The 24,609-nt window shown below is 41.2% G+C and overlaps 1 protein-coding gene across 1 annotated transcript in view; it reads left to right on the plus strand.

Annotated features, from left to right (window-relative positions):
- The window catches only part of WWC2 (WW and C2 domain containing 2), a 161,700-nt gene that overhangs the window by 111,341 nt on the left and 25,750 nt on the right, over nucleotides 1–24,609 (plus strand). The window contains exons 11-16 of the mRNA XM_019534348.1: nucleotides 4,970–5,059; nucleotides 7,008–7,630; nucleotides 12,682–12,805; nucleotides 17,974–18,051; nucleotides 18,131–18,217; nucleotides 21,818–22,010. Coding sequence (XP_019389893.1) covers nucleotides 4,970–5,059; nucleotides 7,008–7,630; nucleotides 12,682–12,805; nucleotides 17,974–18,051; nucleotides 18,131–18,217; nucleotides 21,818–22,010 — 1,195 coding nt within the window. The remainder of the gene's footprint in view (nucleotides 1–4,969; nucleotides 5,060–7,007; nucleotides 7,631–12,681; nucleotides 12,806–17,973; nucleotides 18,052–18,130; nucleotides 18,218–21,817; nucleotides 22,011–24,609) is intronic.

Genomic DNA, 24,609 nt, shown 5'->3' on the forward strand with positions numbered 1-24,609 from the left:
TGCCCTCCTGGACAAGTGACAGGAGCAGCAGCAGGAGCCATGCCCCCCAGACAAGCCATGGCTCCCATCCCATGCCCACCTGCCCTGTGGCTCCGTTCCACACCCGCACACCCCGCACCTGCCCCAGCCTCACTCCCTCTCTCCCTGTGAGGAGCATTGATCAACTCCCCCATACCCCTTCCCTCCCCACTCCCCTTTCACCACAACAGACTTACCAGCTGTACACACCTGTATCAGAAATCAGATTGGTATCAGCTGATATGCGTCCTTAAAAATCGGCTATCAGTGTCAACCCCCCAGATCTCTATCATTGCAACCCTACTATGGGTGGAGCCATGATTTTGTAAAAGACAGTGCAAGAGGAGTGACTGGGGCTTCCAGCTTTGCCCCCACCCCACTGGAAACAGGCAGACCATATTTCAGGAGTAACATCTGGGGCCTTTTTAAAAATCTCTAAATCAGGTAAAAATACCACCCACCTCCTCTGGCACAAGCCCCCTTTCCCCTCTCCCGCCTATGCTCAGTGGCACATCCCTTTCCATCCCATTTTCCCTTCCCTCATCTACTGCCCCTGGCAGACCTGAGGGCAAGAGAGAAACTCCAGAAATGCTCCTGCCCAGCTCTATCCAGGCTCTGCAGGGAGCTGGACTTAGTTGGGGACGATGGCAGTGGTTGTGGTGGCAGGCAGGTTTTGCTTCCCTGAGCCTGCTCGTGGACTGGCAGGAAACACCTGGGGTTCAGGCAGGGAGAAGGGACCTGCCTACTGACACCACTGTTGCTGTTCCCAGCTGCATCTGGTCCCCATGTAGCCTGGTTGGAGCAGGGCAGGAGTGGCTCTGGAGCTCCCCTGACCCCTGAGTCAGCCAGAGATAGCAGAGGCAGTGGCAGGTGGGTGAGGGGGGATGAGAGTGAGGAGACTTGCTGTTGAGCATGGAGGGGAAGGAAGGGGAGTGGAATTCGTACCTGATTCGGGAACTTAAAGAAAGTCCCCAGCTGCTGCTCCCACAGTGTGGTCCAAAAGGGGTATGACCACACTAGTGCATCCCCTCTGAACTCCCCCTGTGTATGACTCCTGCTTTCATTGGAGCAGCTAGTTACCAAGTATTCTGTCTCATTCGGAGGAAGATGCATCTCTTCAAACTCTTCCACTTACATTTGCTTCTAGAGCAACCTGTCTTTCCAATTAGAAAGGCAGAATACTCTTGCTTTTCTGAAAGTGCCAGAAGTTCTGGTATCCTAATCTGCCAATTGACCAGCAGGTGGTACATGAAGATTAGGGTGGTTTATGCTTGCTTGAACATTGTAATGAATCTTGCCCTGTAACTTTTATGATAATATAACTAAATCCCCTGGCTCCAAAGTATATAAGGTCATTTTACGCAAATCCTATCCTTTTCTGTGACTCCTGCTGACACAGGTCCTCTAAATTTTGCAACAAGGCTCTAAGGGTGAAACAATTCCTGAAGTATGCTAGTTTTTATTTTTTAATTAATGTCTTAGATGGATCCTCAGAATGTTATTTCCTGAAGGCGAAAAGATGCTGCCTACAATGTTTGTGAGTGATGCCAGTCCACAATACCTATTTGATCCTGCTACGCTGCCACTGTTGCTGCATCAACATCTTATTTTATAATGTTCAGTGAATACCTTAAGCTTGTCTGGTTCAAATGAATGTTTTCACTGACTGCTGCAATGAAGCAACACCTTAGAAAGCAGCAGATCCTATCAGTGTGTGACATGAATAATAGGGGAAAGGGGGGAAAACAGAAGATTTGTAGCATACTCATATGTATCTCAGTGAAGCCTAGGGATATTTTTGAGTGGGCAGGTGAAATTGTACTGAGTGTCAGTTTACAAAAGTGGGTTCATAATTTATCAGAGGTTAAAGACAATCACAGATATGATTTCTGTAAGGAGACTCCCACGTGGTCACGCAGAAATAGCACTCCATTTTCCCTAATTGTGGCTTTGTTGAGAGGGCCACCTGCTGCCTCTTCTCCCCTGCTTTCCATCTATACCAGTTTCCTTTATTTTTTTGACCTCAGACAAAACACTGTGAGTAATCACAGACCTTTTGGTCTTTAAGGAAGCAATGATTTAATGAATAAGCAGGAAATTTTCCTCTGTGGTTTTTTTTGCTGTTCGTTCCCAAATGGTTCCCTTATTTTTCTTGTCATAAATAACCATATCCATAAACAAAATAGTGGATCGTGTTGAGAGAAGAAGGTGCGTGGTGCATTTTGATGCATCACTAATTCAAGTAGAGCATTTTTTTTTTTTTCATGAAGGAAGAATCCTTTCATCTTGAAGAATGACTGACAGGACTTTAGTATCTCTTCAGTGTTGTAGGAAACTCTAAGGATCAGGCTTTTAAAGGTTTTAGGTAACTAACCTCCATTGATTTTGCTGGGAGTGAAGCACTTAATTGCCATTAGTATTCTGGTTAAAGACAAGTTCTCTAATTTTTTAGAGGCTCCTCTGGTGATTGAGAGTTTAATTCCTTTAAAATACACTGAACATTTTTGGTCACTGTACCCTCTCACCAGAGGTCATGACCTTGGCTGCTCTCAACTGGTATAATTTCTTCTAACTTCCTTCGAGCTGTACTAGTTCACACCAGCCAAGATTCTAGGTCAAAATATGTTTCTTGTTAATATTTTAAGTCTTCTCACAATGATTTCATCTAGCTGTACATTTGCAGAAATTAAAACTAATGTAAGTAACCCACAGATGATAAGGTTAAAAAATGAATGACTTACCCAGGTGTTTCAAATATGCACGTAATTACTTAACACTTGCACTTTAATAATAAGAAAATGTATATTGTCAAAATATCTACAGATACCAGTCTTTTAGTTAGGATCAGGTCATCTAGTGCTGTTTGCTTTTCTTCTGTTTCAACTTGACTATCAAGCTTTAAGTAATTAGAGTTACCAGAAATCCTTGGACAGAAAGAACATAGCTCTAAAACAAAAACTTCTTGTTGTCTTTCTGCATTATATATTTAATATGAAATATAGCATACAGAAACCCTAAGGTCTAAAGTCTGGTCTTAAAACAAAGAAAGTCTTTTATTTCAATCAAGTTATTTTATTTTCCTCAGGAAAGACTTTGGGTGAAATACTGATTCCCACTGATGTCAGTGGCAAAATTTCCACTGGCGTAATTAAAGCCAAGATTCTACACTTTGTCATTTAAAAGAATATTATATCTGTGTCTCCACTTTGGACTTGAGGATTTGTTTACCATCTTTGCTCAAACCGTGGTTGTTTTTGAGAATATAAAATATTTTCTAGGACTATTAAAAGAAGACTTCAAAAAGATCAACAAAGTCAAAGTTTTGAAGTAGAAGAAATAACATCAATAAATTAATTGATCAAATATAAAACATTAAGAAGTGGCTGATATCCACTTACTGGAAACACCTAAAATATAAATATTACATATCTTACAGAATTATGCAAATCTCTGGTTTTCTAATTTACATGATGTTGAATTTAATCGGTGCAAGGGCTGGTTGGGTATTTTTCTAGTTTTTCATTAGAAAGTGTTGACTTCTCAAACCCCAAACTCTGCAGGAATGTGAAAACCACTTTATAGGAAATAGAATAACTCAGACAGGAGGTTTAAAGATAGTCGTCCCAGATGGCCCTTGAACCTGATGGTTTGGGCACTTACCAAGTGTATGGGAGAGTGGTATTTAGGGATGCCCAACTGTTCTTTACCTTTTTTTTTTTTTTTACAGACGGTCCAAAAAAATGCATGTTCTTGAAGTCCATAAAATTAAACTGCCTATAAAAAGCAGAAACACTGAGGTCATTTCATGTTAGAGGGGGATCAGAGCAGTGCCACCTGGTGTCAAAGTGAAAGCACTACTCAGAGCCCTGCAGCGAAGCCTCTGGTCCACTGGAGCATTCATAGCTCCATCTACCATTCTGTCCTAGCAAGTTCAGCTACTGAGTGTCCTGGCCATTGCTGAGCCAGGCAGGACAGGGATGGAGCTGTGCGGCTGGAAGGGGAGGGAGAGGTAGCCTGCTGGGCTTCCCCTGGGTCCTACTGCCCTTGGTTCCTGTCATTTTTGGCAGGAACCAAGGGTAGATAAATATTAATTTTTTTAATTTTTTAGGGGCCCTGCAGGCTGGATAGAATGGCCTCATGGGCTGTATTTTGCCCACCGTGGCGCAAGGTCTTGCATTCTTTATGAAAAATTTGGAATATGGTTGGGTTGATCTTAATATAAATTCAAAACTTTTTTTAAATCTTGGAAACATTTGGGAGATAAGAAAACTGTTTCTGATCGGTTTTTGTTTTTTGTCAGTTCCCATGATAGTTTGCACTGTCAATTTGTGTTAGTTTCTAATGGTTTATGTCTGAAATCTTTGAGATTTGTCTATAGAGTTGATTCAAAATTCATGTTAGTGTTCAGTAAATTAACATCTAGTATGGAATCAAATTAATCAGATTCATTTCTAAGGACTGAATTACATAATAAATTGAATTTCTAGAGATAAATCAGAAGTAGAACCAACTCTTTTCAGCAGAGTGTACAACCTCACTAAGAGACACAAAAGACTTTGTGTGCGTTTCTTTTGTTTTTCCCTACCCTTTTCTTTGTCACTGTTGGAAATTAGAAATATTGTACCTCCTTGATGAGAATCCATCTTTAAAAAGCAACACAAAATGTTAGTAAATGATTAGCATTGCCTGAGGAGAGAATGGCAAGAGAAGTTTATGGGTAAAAACTGTAGAAAACATTGAAAAATTAAAATATAGCAAAAAAAAAAATGGAGGAGAGACATCTGACATTATTGACTAAGATAAGTAGCTATAATAATTAAAAGGTTTTTTGGGTGAGCTTTGGAAGCTCATCTAGAGCAACCTGTAATCTATAAAATATTATTTCATATTCACTTAACCTCTCATAAATTTTGTAATGTTGTTTATGTTTAAATATAGTTCTCTTTAACAGGTTGAAATTAGAAGAAAGAAGAAAAGAACTGGTACAAAAACTTGAGGAAACTACAAAATTAACCACTTACTTGCATTCACAACTTAAAAGGTGAGGCTGAATTTTGTTTATTATGTTTAAAAGTAAAGATATATTTTCAGTTGCAGTCCAGCAGACCTAAATACATTTGAACTTCATTCTTAGATTTTCTGCTAGCTGGAAGCTGAAACAAATTCATTTGATATTTGTTCCAAGAAAATGTAAGTGCAATGGCTTCAAGCATTGTGACTGTGCAAATCTACTCTAGCTGGATAGTTTCAGTAAGTGCAAAAGGATAGATGTTTCTAAGCAGGTTTTGTAATTAAGCAAGGGGGGGTGGGGAAGGCATCTTTCTATTTAGATTAAAAAATGTTCAGAACAATCTTTAATACATGAGATGTCTCCAGAATGGCCTCTTTCCTAATGAGAAAAATACCCTTTGTTTTTAAGTCTGAGTTTATCCAGAAGCTTGGCTGCATGAATTATAACTTTAATTCTCCATGCTAACTAGAGAGATTCATTACATACACAGCGGCATCAATGGGAATGTAAAGGTTGTTATGATTGTATTTTTTCACAATAGTTACTAAATTATTTTTTTTTAGAATGTTCATTCCAATGCAGTTTAACATCAGTAACAGTCTGCCCTGTTGCTTATTGTTTTAAAAGTCTGACTTCATTATAATCTATTATTATTCACTTTATTATGATGACAGCGTGTTGGTCACTGTACGTATTCATTGCCTTGATGGGAATGAAACATCTTTGTTGCCTTGATGGGACTTAAAATTTAAATACCTCATGTCACAACTTTGTCTCTTGTGGTCTTTCTGGGTGCATCCCCCCAGGTGTCAAGCTTTGTCCTTTTACCTGTCCCAGGGTAGTCTTAACATTCTCTGAGTCATTGGTGAGATCCTGGGTTACTGTGCCTGTCATATTCACCATGTTTTATCTGACAAGTCTGTCTAATGCTTGAAGTGTGTTTCAAGGGGCTGTGGGCAATGACATAAATATTCAATAATCAGATAGTTTTCTTAAAACAAAAATGTTATCTTAGAGTTGTCGTGCTTAACCTTCCAGCGCTGGACCAGATTAGTGGTGTGGGCTGACCCTGTGAGCAGGGTCAGTCCATGTGCTTGATCCAGCATGTTGTCAGTCTATGGGTGAGATTCAGTGTACCAGCCTGGGTGCATGTGCCAGCCCAATCTCTCTTACACAGCCCAACCCCTGTGCACCAGATCTAGCCGTGGATTGAGCCCTGCATACTGGCCGCACCATGTGCCAATGTGATCTAGCATGCAGGATTACATTATCCAGCCCACAGGGCTCCCCTTAGGCTTAGAAATTTGGCAGCAGGAGAGTGACAGTTAACACTGCCACCGCTGTTCCTGCTGCCAAATTTACAGACGCATGTGGAGATCCATGGGCTGGATGACATGGCCTTGCAAGCTGGAGGTTGAGCACCACTTTCTTAGAGCTAGGAATAAAGCTTTCTGAGAAAAAGCTTTTAAAAGCTATGTGCATCTCTTACTCTACTTAAAGCCTTTACCTCCTTGTGTTGGTGACCTAGGCAGACTGAAATTCTTCTGAGGCCTAGGCAGTATCTTGTATCTCCATCTGCTTTCTGCAAAAAATATTCTCTCTGTCCAGAGAGTCTTTTTTTAATCTTCCCAGAATTCTGTTTTTCATCAGGATTTTTTGACCGGGTCAAAAGCAGTTTTGCAGGTTGGCTGTCAACGGTGGTAAAATCATCAGTGCTAATAGTTCTGGTTTTGAGCTATAACAACTTCTAAGTGTTGAGACCTGGCTATTTTGAGCCTTTCTTTTCCAGGCAGACTCCTACTAAGCTAAAGTTATATAGTAATGCAGACAATACCTTGATAACCAGGACTACATATAGTATTCATAAACTATTTCAGAACAGGTCCCAATTCATCACATCTGTCTTTATGGTTAAATAATGATTGTCAAGTCTTTAGTAGTTTAGTTACATAGTGGTTCTTTTTTGCTTTCTTTGCAGCCTTTCAGCTAGTACATTATCAGTGTCTTCAGGGAGCAGTCTTGGATCCTTGGCATCCAGCCGGGGCTCTTTGAACACATCCAGCAGGGGGTCACTAAACTCCCTCAGCTCCATGGATCTCTATTACAATCAAGGTGATCAAATAACAGATTTGGACTATCAGTATAAACTTGACTTCATATTGCAAGAAAAAGGTGGCTACATTCCTTCTGGGCCTATTACTACTATTCATGAAAATGAGGTAGTGAATTCCCATGGAAGATTGGGTTACAGTAACTCTTCCGGATCTTCAGCAGCGGGCCATGCACCAAAATTGACTGAGCCTCCCAAATCTGTGACATCACTCTCTTCCAGATCCTCCCTTTCCTCCTTGTCCCCTCCGGGTTCTCCCTTGGTTTTGGAAGGTGCATTTCCAGTGTCTGCACAAGATTCTCCTCTGCACCACCTCAGCACAGACTTTGAAGACTGTGAATTGCCTGGTGACTTTGCAGACATTAGTCTTTGTGAGAACCAAATGTTGCTGGATTCTGAAGCTAGAGCAACATCGCAAGCTCTTACAGATGATAAAGAACTCAGTGAAAGTGTTGGACAGCCTCTGTCTCCTTTGCATGAAAGAAATACAGGTAAATATGGTTGTAATGTCAAACTGACATGATTGTTAAATGTAGGATTGCGTCTAATATAATCAACATTTGGGTGAGATACATCAGCACTTGCATAGAATCAGCAGATATTAATTTAGGGTTTTATCCTGCAAAGCGTGGAGCTCTCAACTTCCATTGAAATTGGTTCACTGACGCTTTACAAACTTGTCTTTGCTGTTTTATCTTAAAATGTATTTTGTTGATATTTAACATGGGATTTTCAAAATGTTCTCAGTACAAGTTTAGCTCTTCTGTTGAAGTCAACTATAAAAGCTTATTCTAAGTGAAGATATAATCCATTTCATTTGTTAAAAAAACAGCTCAATGACTTGCTAAAAATATCTGGGCACAAGCTATGCTGATACATGCACTCATGAGCATGTTGTTAATCATATTTCACCATGAGAAGTGAGGATGTCTCGTAGTTTTTAGGCCTAGAAGGATATGCTTTCTTTTAAAAATTTGCCTGAGGAGGAAAATAGTAGAAAAAGGAAGAGGCAGTTAGCATGCAGTTGCACTGCTGAGCTAATTAACAGTTGGGATTCAGTTACCGCTGTATAGGCTGTTCAGGGAATCCCATAGTAATATTCTTATGTTCCATTTCAGTTCTGTATGAAGAACTCTGCCTGTTTAAGTGTTGTGGTGGAGATACTTTATTGAAGACTGGAGGGGGAGTGTTTTTTTATGCACAGTATTGTTGTGCCATCTTCTGGCCAAAATGTTAACTTGCTCTCCGGCTTTGGTTCCCACTTTTATTCCTGTCCTGCATGTCACCCTCTTTTGTAGTATTAATGTTTATCATTTTTTCAAAAAGCTGGTACTTTGAAATCTGGCTCGCACTTTTTTACCTTTGTGGCATACTGAGGTCTGGAGCCAAATCTGGTTAAATAATAACCCTTAATCCAAAAAGACTATAGCAGGCTGACGTTGATAAAGTTGAAAGCATGAGTAATGAAGGAATCCCACATCAAATACTTTCTAGCATTAAGAAACTCCCAAAACCTGATTTCTCTGGAAAAAAGCTGGGACTCTAGGCATTGCAAAGAAGTGTGGGGAAGATTACATAGTCAATTTTAATGAATACTTCAGTTCTCAACAACTGTGGATTTATAATCAGAAATTTTGAGGAATAGTAAAGCTTCTGCCAGTTCCACAACTGCCCTCCTAAAGCTTCTGTCCAAAAGCCTGCTAAAGCTTGGTGGAGGGGGCTGGACCCAATGATCTTCCGAGGACCCTTCCGGCCCTGCAATCTATGAATCACTTGGTTTTCTTTTACACATGTCCTACAGGGGCAGCTAGGGGTGGGGGAAAGCAATTAATTGGGTAGCAGTGGTAAAGTAAATTCCTCTCTGATACTTCTTTGCTTCTCAAACCATATGACTGTTAGTAAGCCAGAGGCCCAATAGAGATTGTAGTCTGGCACCTTGGTTATTGTCTTGCCCATTTTTTGGAATCAACTGAACGGTGTAAAGAGGTTCTATTGATGGTACCAACATGTGGAGGATTAAGGTCAGCTTGGTATGCAAAGCCTTTCATTGAAAAAACTCTGTCTTTGCACTGATTGTTGATAATCTCATTTAGGCTATTCAAAGCAGCAGCACTTGGATCGCACTTGGAGAGAGAACTTTGTTTGTTGACAGGTTTAAAAATATGTATTTTTAAATCTTCCGTTATGGAATTGTCTCGTATTCCTCCTAAGCAGGGGTCGTAACATGGCAAGATGTGGCAGGTAGACACCAAATCTACTGCTAGTTTTGTTGCAGTTGTTGAGGTGAATGTAAGTTATGTTGCCTCTGCATATTTTCTTACTGGCTTATGGTGAGCTCTGTCAAGGGTTTAAGTATGATGACAACATTAATGTATTTATGCTGTTTGGTACTGTCTCCATTATGCTGATGAAGAACTCGGGCATGGAAATGAAAGAGCCGGAGTTCTAAGCGTGCTGAGTACCTGCAATTGCAGCTGTTTGGGAGACTAATGCTCAGCCAGCACTACTAAAAATCAAGCCCCCCAGAGACCTGCCTGAGGTCACGTACTGACTCTATGGCTAGTAAGGAATATAATCCAGATTCTCATGAGTTCCGGTCCTTAATCACAAGACCTTCAATTGCCTTTTTGCATCACCTGTAAAATATTACTTCTTCCCAGCCTCAGTCTCCGTTTGTGTGTTATTTGCTTTAGCTGTCTGCAGCATGCTTTCTTGGGATAGACACCCAGTGCACAGTTGTTATGAATCAAACCAAGGGTGTACATTTTTATGTAAGTTTAATAATTTTTTTTCATTTTTTAAAAGAACATCATGTAACCAGCACAGTGAACTGACTCCTAAGTGCAGCAGGGTTTCTATTTCAGCATTTCAGTTCTACACCAGCATTTTCTCCTTGACATAAGGGTTTGTGTACCTCAAGCCAAACATGGTAGGCCAAATGCAGAATGTGGTACTCAATTTAATTGCCTGAGTTTGAAAATTAGGGCCATGGAGCCATCAGGTATTTATACAATTTAACAGTAATTAAAAAGTACCTGGAAAAAAACAAACATCGTAATAAATTGCAAATGAGGTGCCAGAAGAGGAATATAGATTGCATACAGTACATTGTGAGCCAGTTATACACAATACCACAGAGTGACTAATGATCAAGTGGCCTGAATAATGCAAAAATACAGCTTTTACTGCCTTTATCCTCTTCTTTTTTGACATGACTTAACTTCCTTTGCTTTAGAAGGTTCGTAGAATTATAGTTAAGATAGAAAAATGTAATCAAATTCATATCCTTAATTACAAGATGAGATCCAACCAATTTAAAAAACAAATAAGTTTACAGTAATTTCAGTAGGCTGGCAGCTCACAAACTCCAAGTGGACAGGGGAAATGAAAAAACAGTTTGAAATATGGCTGTAAGAAATCCAGGGGGTTTATTTTGCTGATTTGAATAAACTAAATTTTAAGTATTTGGGAAAGGATGATATGGATGAAAAGAAAATATATGAAATTCAGAGCTTTTTTGGTGTGGCTGTTGTTCTTAATAATGTCACTGGATCATTAATTCTAAACACATTTATAATAAAAAAAATCTACAGTGAATTGTTCTTCATACTACAATTTGCATATATTGATATGTCATGCCTAATATATAATACACAATGCTAAAAAAGCAGCATTAAAAAAATTTTAAGATTGCAAAGTCAGACACTTAATTATGTGGACAGGTCAGAGTAAATTAATTCAGTTCCCCAGAGTATGTGTTCTAAGATACCATGTTTGATCACATATTGACGTACCTTTGTTCTATAAGACCCTGGTGTCATTCTATGCCTAAGATGGACAGTGCTCAGAAGTGAATGAGGCTGTTGCCTGGAGGAACCCTGAAGAAGCAAATATAGGGAAAGCTGTGTTCAGTTCTGGGAGGGACTGTGTACACTGATCTCTTTTAGGAGATGAAATGCATTTAGTGCAGACAGAATCATGTATGGATTTAGCTGCCTAATTCCAGTCCATTGAGCACTTAACTTGCCATCCTTTTTTGGTAGGATTAGAATTTGGTTAAATAATGGGGCAGCATAAGGCATGTCTTTAGTAGCAGAATTACACTTGTGGCGGGGATGAAATTCAAGTTTCCATTCCAAAGCATGTGGGCGTTGAACTTCCTCAATAAAGTAGTCATGAAGATTTATTTTATCATGGGCAAAACAACCTTCCTAACTCACCGCCCCTCCCGCCCCCCCTCTGACTTCATTCTTGGGAATGGCGCTCAGGTTTAATTGATCTGTTTTCCAAAAAAATTCAGTCTGAGGAAGATGTGCCCTGCATGGAAGACTTCAGCCTGGAAGGTTAAAGCCTGACAAAGTTGTAAGCATCTGTAAACAGGGTCTTACAAAGGGCTGTCTCACACAAACTTCACTATATGCAGTACTAATGGTGCTGCTTATAATAATACAAAACCCTTCTGCAAGCATTCTGCTAACTTGCCTCTCTTTGTACCTGTCCCTTGTAGGCTCTTCTGGGGAGGTGTGAAGCATAATACGTATTTACTCTCCTGTATGGGTCCCTGCTGGGAGCAACCAAGTTGGAATAACTATGAAGGTCTTCCACAGTCAGTCTGTGTCATTGTCAAAGTCAATTTTAGGCAACTGTGGTAATTCCTGGGGGTAATCAATAAATCATGTCATCACTTCACCCCTTGCATGATGGGAGGGAGAAAGGAGGAAGGGAAAGAGCACTTCATCATCAAGGAAAAAGCATCCCTACTGCCACAAATAAAAGTAGAAATGTAGCAATCAGTCCTCTAATCTGAAGCCTTAAAATTTAAACATCTTAACAAGATGTAAAGTCATGACTCAGGAGGGGAGGGGTTGTAACGCATACCAATATTCTCACTCCTTGGCAGATAAAAGAACTCCACAGGCGTGCAACTTATTACATTGTAGAATGCGGCTTTCAGTGAATGCTTCTTGCTCACTGCAGGACACCAGCGTATGAGAACAAGTTGGAAATTAAAAATAAGTAGTAGTCGGTACCACAGATTCTGTAACGTCAGAAGTTTTTGATGAGAGCGTTAAGCATTTTTTCTCTTAAATCAAATGGGATTTCTCATTTCTAGTAGGGATTTCACAGGCAAGGGGGAAGGGTACCTGAAGCTTCTATCTGGTTTCTAAATGTTTAATAGACTGTAGTCATGGGCATTGGTTTCATGTGCAGCTGAAAGGTTAGTCCAGTGAGAATTTAAAGCTGGTAAATGTGGGTTCAAAGCTTAAGATGAAGACTAATAAGGGTGATAGAAGCCTGTGCTTCAGAAGGGGATAACAGCCATACATTTTCAAGCTCATCAGTTTAGACATAAAAACCTCTAACCAGAATATGTGTTAACACTAATACATTCTGTATCTGTTTAGTGGTGTGGAACAGAATTACTCCATGATGTTCAGCTAAGGGTCACTGCTTTCAACTTGGCAATGTTCTGTGCTGTGCACTTGTCTTTTTCTGATGATTAATATCTAGTACTAAATTTTATTCTTTCTTTTTTGCTTAGGTGTCGACTTACCGAGAAGTGCAGTAAGTCACCTGCTTGAGGAAAAAGCAGCTTGTGTGTCTGCTGCAGTGTCTGATGAATCTGTAGCTGGAGACAGTGGTGTATATGAAGCTTCTGTGAAACAGTATGTTTAAGAAACAATGCAACTTCTCTGACTGGAACTGAAATGCTAGCACTGCAGCGCAAGGAAATTTTTCTCTGTTTTTCCTTTCCTTTCATGTATAAGGAAAACCATTCAACAAAATAGGCAGCCTTATAGAATTACTTTTCAAAGATTGGAAACACAGATATTAACACTGCTTTAAAAATCTTAGCTTGGCCCTGTTGTGCTAACAAAGTATCTTCCATTCCTACTTTTAAAATCATATCTTAACCAAAACTTTTATCTATAAACAATGCAGGTTCTGCCACATAGCTAAATAAATGCTGTTGTGTTTCCTAATTTTTATGTATGTAATTATCTATGCAACTTTAATATTATATTAACCTGGGTGTTTATTTGAATGTCTCTTCCTTATGAAGAGCTAGAGAAGAGAGAACAAATTTCCAAATTTTGATATTCATATTAAAATAATCAAAGTTAGGCTTAGAAGTTTACTTTTCACTTAATTGAATGGGACAGAAGTGTTTGCACTTGCTGTTTTTTGACTGAGGACAGGTTTATCCGAGGCTTGTCAAATCCTTGCATATTGTAATAGCTCCTTCTCAGCACTGAGAGCAATAAACAAAATTTAGCAGAGGTAACAGCATTTGAGAAGTATTAGAAACTGTACCAGAAACTAAGGACAAGTCTCTAGAATCTCCTGGTTTCACATCAGCAATTTTTGTATGTTCATTATACCCAAAACTTCTTCTTATCTTTCTGGGGATTTCATATTACATGTTTTAATCAGATATTTTACATGATATGGCTTATGCAGATGGTTCAGTAGCAGCCACAGTGCCTTTCTGGCAGGGTGAAAAAAAGATGCATTATGGTTTTACAGAGGGTGTGAGGTTTCATTTGCTTTTGATAGAGCTCTCAATGCATGTTAGGCTTTCTAAAATAGAAAGGTAGATAAGAGAAAGCATACAAGATATTATGAGATTTCTGCCATTCCACACCTTTTTACAAGAACAACTCCTGAGAATTCCCAGCCCATTCAGTCTAATCATAAATGGTGGATCTTTACTTCAACCAGTACTCTTCAGTCCTTATCTACTTCACATTACAGTGATTTGATGGACTTAAATTTGCTTCTCTCGATCTTCCCTTTTGGCTATCAAGTCAGGTGTAGTCATGAAGTCTGTGAGCTTGACAAGAGCTAATTCTTTTTGGTTTAGTCTTAGTCTATCTTGGCCATAAATAAACCACACTTTGCTCGTTACAAGCACAGGAAGTGCAGAGCCCATAGATTCCATGAGGATCATTACCTTTCCCACCAAATAAGGATGGTTGAGCAGGCAAAAGAAAGAATAAATCTCTCTCATGCCTACCATTAATCAGCAGAGGAAAAAGGAAGCCACTTTCTTTGGGCTTGTTTACATGATGGAAGGCACTGTGCAATAAACTAGGATGTACTTTATGTGCTATGTACTTTGCTGGAATTCCCAATGTGAATACTGAGCACATACAAAGTCGGGGGCAGGTAAAATACGGCCCGTGGGCCACATCTGGCCCACCAGGTCTTTTCGTCTGGCCCATGGCTCCCACCAAGTAATTGCACCCTGCCCAACTTTTCTGCCCATGAACGTGGGAATGAGGTGCCCATGTATACACACCCCCTGCTAACATACCCTACTGTGCCTCAATCCCACCCTTGTAGGCAGAAGGGCCTGGCCCGGCCAGCATGCAGCTTCCAGGCAGGGCTGCTGCAGCCACCGAGGGAGTTGCTCAGCTTCCCAATCGCCCCAGGCGCCAAATAGGAAAGCAGTAGGGTGGAGGCAGGGACAGCAGGGGAGCTGCAACTGTGCAGGAGCGCAGAATGTGGGGCTGGGGCTGGTGGCAGTGCAGAGCCGCTGCCCAGGGTGGGCAGGAGCAATGCAGAGTTCGGCTGGTCGGGGTATGTGGTAAGGTTGCCAACTCTAACTGAAGGTATTCTAGATTTTTTTTCCCAACATGATGTAATGTCATTAATAGGGGTGCACCGATAGAAATTTTTTGGGCTGATACCGATGGCTGATTTTTATTGAGACATATCAGCTGATATCAGTCTGATTGCTGATATGCAGCCGAACAGCTTGGAGTGCAGCATCTGGTTGGTAAGTCTGTTGTGGGGGAAAGGGTGGGCGGGGTGCAGATCAAGGCCCCTGCAGTGAGAGGAATGGGGGCCTAGGCAGGGGCAGGCACTGCATGGCTGGGGTGGAGTGTAGGACAGAGGGGCTTGGGTGGGGGTGGCTCCTGCCACTTCACACACCCTGGGAGGGCGTGGGGGGCATGTGCCCACAGATCTGTGCATGGGGTGAGGGCATGCTGCCGCTGCAGGCTGGGGCCAGGGTGATGCTGGGCTCTTCTGGCGTGGCTGGGCCAGCCTGCACTTGGGGAGGATGGCAGTGGTGCTGGGAGGAGGGTGGGGGCTGCAGCCTCCCCAAAATTCACTGTAGCCTGCCTCCCAAGTGCATCCCAGCCCAGGCCCCCTGCTGGGAAGAGCCCGGCACCATCCCCAGTCCCAGCCTGCAGCAGCAGCCTGTCCTTGCCCCGCACACATATCAAGGGGCACACGCCCCCCATGCCCTCCCAGGGTGTATGTAGCAGTAGGAGCCACCATCCCCTCCCTGTGCCCCGTCCCCAGGATGAGCTACTTGCACCTCCATCCTGCACTCTGCCCTGACTGTGCAGTGCCTGCCTCAGCCCCACTCCCTCCCTCACTGCTGTGGCCTCAATTTGTGCCCTCCCACCATCCCTTCCCTTACAACAAACCTGTCAGCCATACCTGGCTACTCTTTATACTGCCAGGCTGCGTTCCTGGCCACCTGCTTGCTATGCTGCATCTGGGTGTGTGCACAGGGCATTTATTGGGGACATTATCAGCCGATTGGCAAGACTATCAGTTTTTCTTATATTGGTGCTGATCCAATGTGGGACCTGTGTATCAGTGCACCCCATGTCATTAATTCTACTGTTCAACCAATTCACAATATCAATCTTCTAGATTGTTTTCATTAGTCACTGGGAGATCAATTCCAGTAGACTCCCGGGCAATCCAGGAGGGTTGGCAAGCCTAGGGTGTAAGGACCCCCTCCCACTCCCTTTTTGGCACGCAACCTCTGCAGGCAGCAGCAGCAGACAGGGGCTCTCGTTCCTGGAGCAGGCACTGCCACCCAGCAGCATGCGGCTCCAGCCAGTTATGCACATTGCAGCGAGGATCACAACCTGGCCGGGCCACCTTCATTGCTGGGGCTCCCTGCTGCACAAACGCAACTCCTGGTCTCACACACCACTGGAGGAAAACTCCACGTGCTGGAGCTGGCTGCCTTCACTGCTTTCTGCCACACAGGTCTTGGGACTCCACAGGGAAGCGGGAGCCAGGGCTTCCCTCCACTTCTGGCGGAGTTCTAGGACCTTTGCAGCAGGGAGCTTCCCTCTGGTGGCATGTGAGTTCGGGAGTTGTATGTGTCTGGTGGGGGAGGACCAGTGCTGGAGGTAGCCCAGCTAGGCTGTGCTAGTTGCTGTGTTGTGCAGTACTGGCCAGACCAATGCACCACCAGGTATCAGTGCCTGCACCAGGCATGAGCACCCCAAGTGCCCTTACCTGCTGCTGCTGGTGCCACTGCCTGCAGGGGCTGCACACCATGAAGGGAGTGTGTGAGGGGTCCCCACACATATACATGCCCCCAAGATACATGCCCCCACACAGCCACATCCTCTTATAAAACCCCCCACCCCACCATATACTCACCCCACCGTGCACCCCCCTACACCCCACCATACATGCACACACAAACACACCCATACTACAGTATACACACACACCCCTCCAGCATACACACATGCATACCCCCCCCACACACAATATGCAAGACTAAGACTTTATTTTTGAGTTAGTATGCAATCACCCTTATACAATACACAAACACAAATCATGACAAAAATATTTTCTGTAATAAAACTAAAATATGCTATCGTATGTATCGTGTTTGACTTTTAGTATACGATTTGTTTTTTCTGGTTCTAAGATGGCAACCCCCCCTTCTCCCCACACACACCCATAAGGAGTATTTCTGGTGGGCAAGGAGAGGGACTTATGGTGGCAAAGGTCAGGGGTTAGGGGTGGGAATTCCAGTCCCAAGATGGTGGCCAGGGGGCAGGGTAGCTATCAGGGGGCGGGGCTACCCATGAGGCCCTTGAAAGCTCACCAAGTCTCATTAAGTAGACCTCCAGCTGAAATAATTGCCCATCTCTGTACTAAGTTCAAGGCAGTAAAGTAAGCTACCTCACATAAGTAGTCTTGATGCTTTTACTAAACTTGTTCATGCCCAGGAGTTAGTGTGGAGAAGCTAACATGTTACAAATGTACACCCTAAGTTACTGAGCAGTAACTTCCCCATATAGAAAAGCCTTTATTTCTAACAACAAAAGATGGAGAGAAAAGTATAAAAACACCCACTATGTTAGGCAGCAGCCATGAAGGGAAGCAGGAGGTAAAGGGGGAAGAAGTGTTATGGACATAGGGTGGAGTCTGTATTACAAAATAATGGCATAATGTCTTGACATATTGCATGTGTGCATCATTCTTCACATCAGTAAATGACCTAATTGGCTTGTATCATCCAGAATGTCAGAACAGATGGCCACAATGATCATTTTCAGCTTTACAATCAGTACATCTCAGTAAGGATATGTCCTTGTTGAAAGTCCTTTGGACAGCTTTGTGATTCTTTGCTTAGGGCTAGAGAGGCCCCTCACCAAAAAGCCTGAGAATGGGTGCTTCTGAACAAGGTTCTTCAGGAAAGGCATATTTTATTTACACAATTGGAGAAAGCCCACGGCCCTCGTATATTCTTAATAGCAGTATTTCAGGTCCAGCCTTCATGTGGTCAAATGTTTCTTCATTCCCAGGCCCCAATTATTTTTCTGTTCCCCCTGAACATATCTAGCATACGTAACTGGTCACCATTCCTGTACCACTTTGGATAACTAACTTAATGTCTGTCCTGAGTCACTGTACTACAGATGCTGAGAATTTTAGTTCTGCTGTGGTTAGATATGTAATTAAATCAGTCTGTCAGGAAGCTTATGCTTTTCTGTTAACTATCATTTTCTTATTCTTGTATCCTTGTATTTATATATCCTTATTTGCTCATTTGCTGTAGACCAAATGAAACAGAAGATGTTATATATAGCGAAGATGATGCAATTTTAGAGGCTGCCCAGATACAAGTAGGACTGAGGTAGGTCATCAGCAAATAAGAAACTTTATATTTAAAAGCTTGTGGCCAACTCGCTCATCCTCTTGTTATACCTTAACAGATATGACCCAAGCAGTTCAAGCTTTGTGATAATTGTTGCCCAGCTCAGAAATCTTCCTGCCTTCTCTGTCCCCCTCAGCTCCAAAGTGTAAGTAATACAGTTATTGAGCAAATATATTGAAGTATTGAGCCTTGATAATGTCACAGCTTTTTCGAGGAAAGGCTCACTTCATTTTTTTAACAGCACTAAACTCTATGTATAACTTTTCAAACTGTAATATTACACAATTTTACAAATGCAAGGTTAATTGGGGGGAGAGCAGGATATTATAGATACATTTTCATGTTACACTAAAAAAATAATTGTATCTAATGGAACAGAAAATGTTTTTTGCAATTATGCATCATTAGTTTCTTTCAGAAGGGATGGTAACTTTGCAGTTATTGTATAATTGTATTTTATAGTTATTAAAAACAGCAGGTAAAACAATTCTTTGTTATGATCTTCCATGCTAGTGCTCAGAATTCTGTTCAAACACATGAGCCTATGTTTATGTAAAATTGTGTTAAATAGACCACTTTCCGAGTTAAAAGTAACTTCATAAACCATTAAAGGTAACTTAAAGAATACAGGTGTGATGAAATATTTTGGGGCCTTGCTGAAGTTAGTGCTATACAGATAGCAGAAGTATAAGTAACAAAAGTAAGAAGGCATATTTATGAGACTAGTGAAAGTGGCTAAAGAAGGAAGACATAAAATGGAAAGCTCATAGAAATTAGAGTGGGGGGCTTGGATTAAAGATTCTATCCAGTTCAATTCCCAGTTTCTATTTCCATCTCTAATTAACTTGCTGTGGTACTTTATGCACAGCTTGTACCTGTTTTTCAGTCAGTGAATTGGGTGCAGCAATACTTCATTTTTTCAAGATGCTGTTGTAAGATTTTTTTTAGGATCAAAGGTAGAATAAAGCCAGCCCACGGAAAAGAGGTTTTGGGGGAGTTTTGTTTGTTTTGGGGGGGGGTTGGGGGGGCGTTGCTTTGTTTTGAAGGAGAACATAATTTTTAATTGGATTTACAGATCAGTAAGAAACTGTGAAATTGAAGGAAGATATGTGTGATATGATCTTGTATTTTGCCGTGAATAATTGTGCACTTACTGGTAGCCTTTCTCCTCAAAGCTTATAGTGCTAGAGTTTAAGGAAGACTAAAAGAAGAAATTGACATAGTTGAGATAAAATGGTTAACATACAGTATAAGGCAAGGCAGTGTGGCAGCTTGTAGACTAATTTGTTCAGAGAGGCATGAGTTTTCATAGGCTGTAGCCTAATCTGTCAGGTGCAGGCTGTAGCCCATGAAAGTTCATGCCTGTGAACAAGTTCATTTATAAAGTGTCACATTGTCCTGCCTTCTGTATAACTTCAGATTAACACAGGTTAATCTCTCTATGCTTTTACAGTGCTTTAACACAGGTTAATCTCGCTGTGCTTTTACAATGTAAGTAGGGCTGTCTACAGAATTAATTCAAAATCAGGCTAGGAACAAATAACAGCAATGTTTACAGTGATAGTAAAAGACTAAAAAGAAAAATGTTGATTTCAAGATTTTTAGCATGAGATCATAGGAAGGATTAAGGTCACATTTGGACTTATTTTTTAGCCCACAAAAAAGATTTAAAAGTCATATGGTCAGTTTCAGAATCACGAATTGTCATAGTCTATTACTAACACCACCGTTGCTTTGTTCAAGTATACAAAACTTATAAAACCCAACTTCTTAGGCCATATTTACAATTTTAGCTTGTGCAATAAAAAAATCAACAAACTCAATTTCACTCTCATGTGCTTAATACTAACGTGTATTACAGCAAGATAATATTAATTTAGAGAAAAGATACTTTATTATTGGTAGGGACCTACTTAATTCACAGTTTTCCAGCTTTTGTGGAAACTGTGAAATTGGCTATTGTCTGCGAAATCAAAAAACCCCCAAAAAACCTTACTAAAAATAAAATGCTGGCTCCCCAGTGGGAGTCTGTGTTGGGAGAACAGCCAGGGTGACCACCACTTGGCCACCCCTGCTGCTGATTTAACTGAGAGGGCTGCCTGTTGTGCAGCTGTGCCTCTCTTGGCCAATCAGTAGCAAAGGGCAGGGCTATACAATGGACAGCCATCTCAGCCAGTCAGTGGTGAGGGGTGGAGTCACCGGGGCCCCTCAGCCAATCAGTGGTGAGGGCCAAGCTTGCCACGAAATTGGCTCTGCACGTTGTGAGCGGTCCACAAAAATCCCTTTCGCTCACCCCAACTGAGGTAGATCCTTATTTATTGGCCTCTTTAATTTGTAGAAGTGTTGATATTTATGGTAATCTTTCAGATTTCAGAGTTTTTAAACTGTTTAGGAAAAAATAAGTTCAAAGCATATCTGTAAGCTATAGAGTTAAACAGTAAAGTTATGGCATCCATAAAAACAGGCTGTAGGAATAGAAGTTGAGCGCCTTCCATATAAGAATAGAAGTCAAAAGATGAGACTATCTGTGAAGTAATATTGAAGTCACCTGAAGTGCAGTGATGGATAAACGAAGAGGTCCAAGTGACGTGTCTTGGAAAAGAGAGAGGAAGGAGTATAGAAAGGCAGGATTCAAATCAGGCAGTAAATCAACGAATGGGGAACTACAGTTTCTTGGCCATGGGTGCAATGACTGTTGGACTTAGCATGGTGTTTTTAATACCAAGTAGGATACAAAAAGGGGTGACGCCTGTGAAAAAGGATAGAGAACTAATAACTTCTCAGTTAAGTCAGTAAGCACAAGTGGGTTTTATGGAAGCTTGAGTTCTGTTGGACTTGCTTTTGTTCACTTGTATCAGATTGGCTGCTAGTAACCATGTTATGGACAAACCTACTTTAAGGATAGTGTTAAACCCATCAAACTACATGAGACCAATGGTGAAAGGGTCGTTTATTACTACAAATAATACCAACTTAATTTTTAAAATATTATGTAAACCCATTCCTTGTTTGCATTTCAGCATGTTCTCTGTGTTTTAATTTAGTCTGTTCTCTCCTTTGAGATTAATCTCAAGATTAATACTGCTGCTCTGTTTCTTTGGCTAGTATCGCCCCTTAAAGCAGTTTTCCATTTTTCTCATGTTCATTTCCGTGGGAATTTCAAGAGACAGCATTTTTCCACCCTACTTAAGTTACTGTGACTTTTCTTTCTTTTCCAGTGCCCCATGCTCCTAAAGACTCTTTCAGCTTTCTAGTATTTTGGTTTCCATTAGGAAAATGTATTCCACTTTGTGGCATAATCTTTAGCTTCTCTCACTTGATCCAAATGAATCCTTTGCTTTAGTATTGAATCAGCAATACCTTCTTCATCTGTCACTACCTTCCCAAGCAACAGAAATAACTTTTTGGGAAATGGTTGTGGAACATGCAAGTGGGAAGTTTCGTTTATCAGTCCTCTCCTCCTCTCTCCTTTCCCACTGAATTTTTGTCTGTTTATTTTCCTGGCATGCAGTTTTCTTTCAGTCCTTGTGTTCAGCTTCCCTCTGTGGTGGAAGGCAGCTGCAATGATGTACCTTTTTCTTTGGTAGTTGGCAAGTGTCCCCTGCAGTCGTGCATGAGAAATTACAGGGCTAAAACATTAAAAAGTTATTAGGGTGGGACTTTGTGAATGATCTGGTAATGTAAATGGTGCACTCTAAGGTGCTATTTGGTACACATGTGGATTATTTTATTTTGTTCCCTTCAGGTATGTTAGAGTAGCAGTACTTCCATCTTCAACTGACATCAGCTGTCTGTTCCGCACTAAAGTCCATCCTGCTATGGAAAGCATTTTCTTCAATGAGATATTCAGAGTAGCTATTTCCCAAGCAGCTTTGCAGCAGAAGACATTGAGAGTAGATGTCTGTTCTGCCAGTAGAACTCGTCGGGAAGAATGCCTGGTATGCATTTTTGTTATTAGCTTTGCTTGGCATGCATTTGTTTGGGTTTTTTATTTTCTTCTGGTAACGAGGCTTCAAGAAGTCCGCAACGCTTCAAGAATTCTGCAGCACATCACACTGATAATATACAATTCCATGTCTGTACCATCTGATGTTGGGTGAGAGCAGTTTTAAAAGCCCTGTTTTAATATTTTGCACAGTCCCACAATGAATTTTATCGCCCTTTCACTGCAAGCAAATAGCCCAATTCTGCAATCCTTTCTGTAAATGGAAATTGTACTTACCTCTTTCTACATGTCAGTGGAGCTGGCCAAGTGTAAAACTGATGTAGAGAATCAGGTCCACAGAATATATAATAAAATGATACACAACATCTTTGTAAAAACAAAAACCACTGTATGGAATGTAAAATAAAATAATTCTCCATATATCGCTGTGGATTATATTATGTTCCCTCTTTTGAGTCTAGTATGCTTCATTGAAATAAAGCAACTTGACATTTATCAGCCAGGACACAGGAGGCTGACATTATCAATTTGCCTGCCTCTGACGTTAAGTGCCGTCATCATTACGCTAATAGCTTGTTCTCTTTTTTGCCAATGCTACCATTGTATGAAAGTGACAAAAAAGTATTTCCTGTCTAGGAGTCATTCATGGAAAAAGGAGGACTGCTTTATTTTAAAGTCTCTCTGTCTAGTTTCATTTTTGATCACTGTTATTACCTTGTAAGGTGGATTTGAAAATGGGTGCTCTTAGCATAGATGGGGCTGATTTAATAACTGGATTTTCTGTTATATGAACTGGTAATATCTAGTGCATGATGCCAAAAGGAACCTCAAAGCCTATGGAAAAATAGCTTGGACTTCTTGGGATCAAGAGAGATTCCTGGTTCAGGTAATAAACAGCCATATTTTACCCTTGCCATTACCTGAACCAGAGAGCTCTCTTGAGCTGTCTTGTATACATCGTATTTTGTTTTGATTACTGTTTTTAAAAAAACTTTGTGTTTCATTGTGAGGATGAAGGGTCTAAATGTTAAAGTTTTTAAATATTTAAATGCTGATCTACTAGCTTAACATTCATAATCATAAGTATAGCTGCTTATAGGCATGGGGAAAAAAATGAAATGGTGCTTTATTTTCAGCTCAGTGCACCCCTGCGCCAAGCACAGTGCATGCCCAGAAGAGGCATTGCATCAGTTTGACCTGACTTCTCCAACATCTGTATAGATCAGGTGCTTCAGAAGGGCTGTTTGGTGCTTTTATTTAATAGCCGATTGAATCAACTTTACATAAAAGCACCAAAAAGCCACTCTGAAGCGCCTGATCTATAAAGACGCTCGGGGGCCAGGTGAAACTAACACACTTCCTCATCTGGTAAAACACTGGGGTGTTTTTTTTCCCCAAGTCTGTCAGCACCCTACTTGCATCATGTAGACATAATACTGTGAACTGAATGTATTTGGCAAGGAAAATATAGCAAAACGGAGTAGAGCAAAAAATACTTTCAAAAAACAAATATTATCTGTAATCTCAACACCTCTAATTCAATCACTTACAGAGAAATGTATTTTTATTAGTTTGAGATTTATCATGTTGTTGAGTAGACTGTTGTATTATAAGTTCTTCTACAATTTTGAATGGACTATATGTAATTTAACTGCAGTACTTCTAAAAAAAAATCTTTTAGATTTAGACCTATCCTGTAGACAGTAAACTTCAATTTGGCTTCTCACCATGAGTCTGATTAGCAGCATAGTGGGACATAAATGATTTTCATCCTTTCTTATTACATTTTAAAAGGATGCTAGAAACAGAATCTAGTGGAGTTAATAGATTTCAGCAGGCCAGGCCAGAGGGGTTTTGCCTTTGTGTTTTGGAAGTGAATTAAATGCTTGCGGATAGCCTTTGGGTTGGTGGACAGAGTTGACCAAAACTATGAAGAACTAGGTTACTCAGAGGGAGTGAGCACACCATGCAGAACACAACAGCTCACAGAGTACAAAGAATGAAAAAAATGAGGGGGAGGGGTGCTGGGGACAAAGTCAAAATGAAGGACTGAGAGACAGACAGTTTGCAGAGAGCCTTGCACAATGCGTATAGCTAAGCACAGGAATAAAGCAGTCTAAGAATTCACTGGATGTCATCTAGAGAATCTGTGCTTGAAATGTGAGGGGTGCAGAGACCCATAGTTGCCAAATACTTCTGTTCAGTTTCCTCTTTCTAGAGGCTAGATGGCCATCTTCAGAGGCCAGTTCCATGAAGAGGTAGTCAAGGAAGTCCTTGAACTTTGTAGAACCACAGACAGGGAAAGAATAAAAACAGAAAGTGGGTGAAAGTGCAGTCAAGAACCTCTGCAGGGGATCCTAAAGAAGCCAGAGGAGGAGCTGACACCTGATATGCTCCACATACATGTGTGTCAGGCTCTCTCCCACTGCAGAAGGGACAAGTATCTGGCATGTCAGTGAACTGAGCCAAGCAGGTGCCCAGGTGGCCCTGGAGGTTAAAATAGAGCATGCTTATTTCCGCAGTATGGACCCAGGAGCAGCAGCGGAAGTTTCACCCACGGTATTCAGCCATTCTCACCTGAATGCCTCCCC

Source organism: Crocodylus porosus, unplaced genomic scaffold (assembly GCF_001723895.1).
Source record: "Crocodylus porosus isolate Cpor-Errol unplaced genomic scaffold, CroPor_comp1, whole genome shotgun sequence".
Lineage (NCBI taxonomy): Eukaryota > Metazoa > Chordata > Crocodylia > Crocodylidae > Crocodylus > Crocodylus porosus.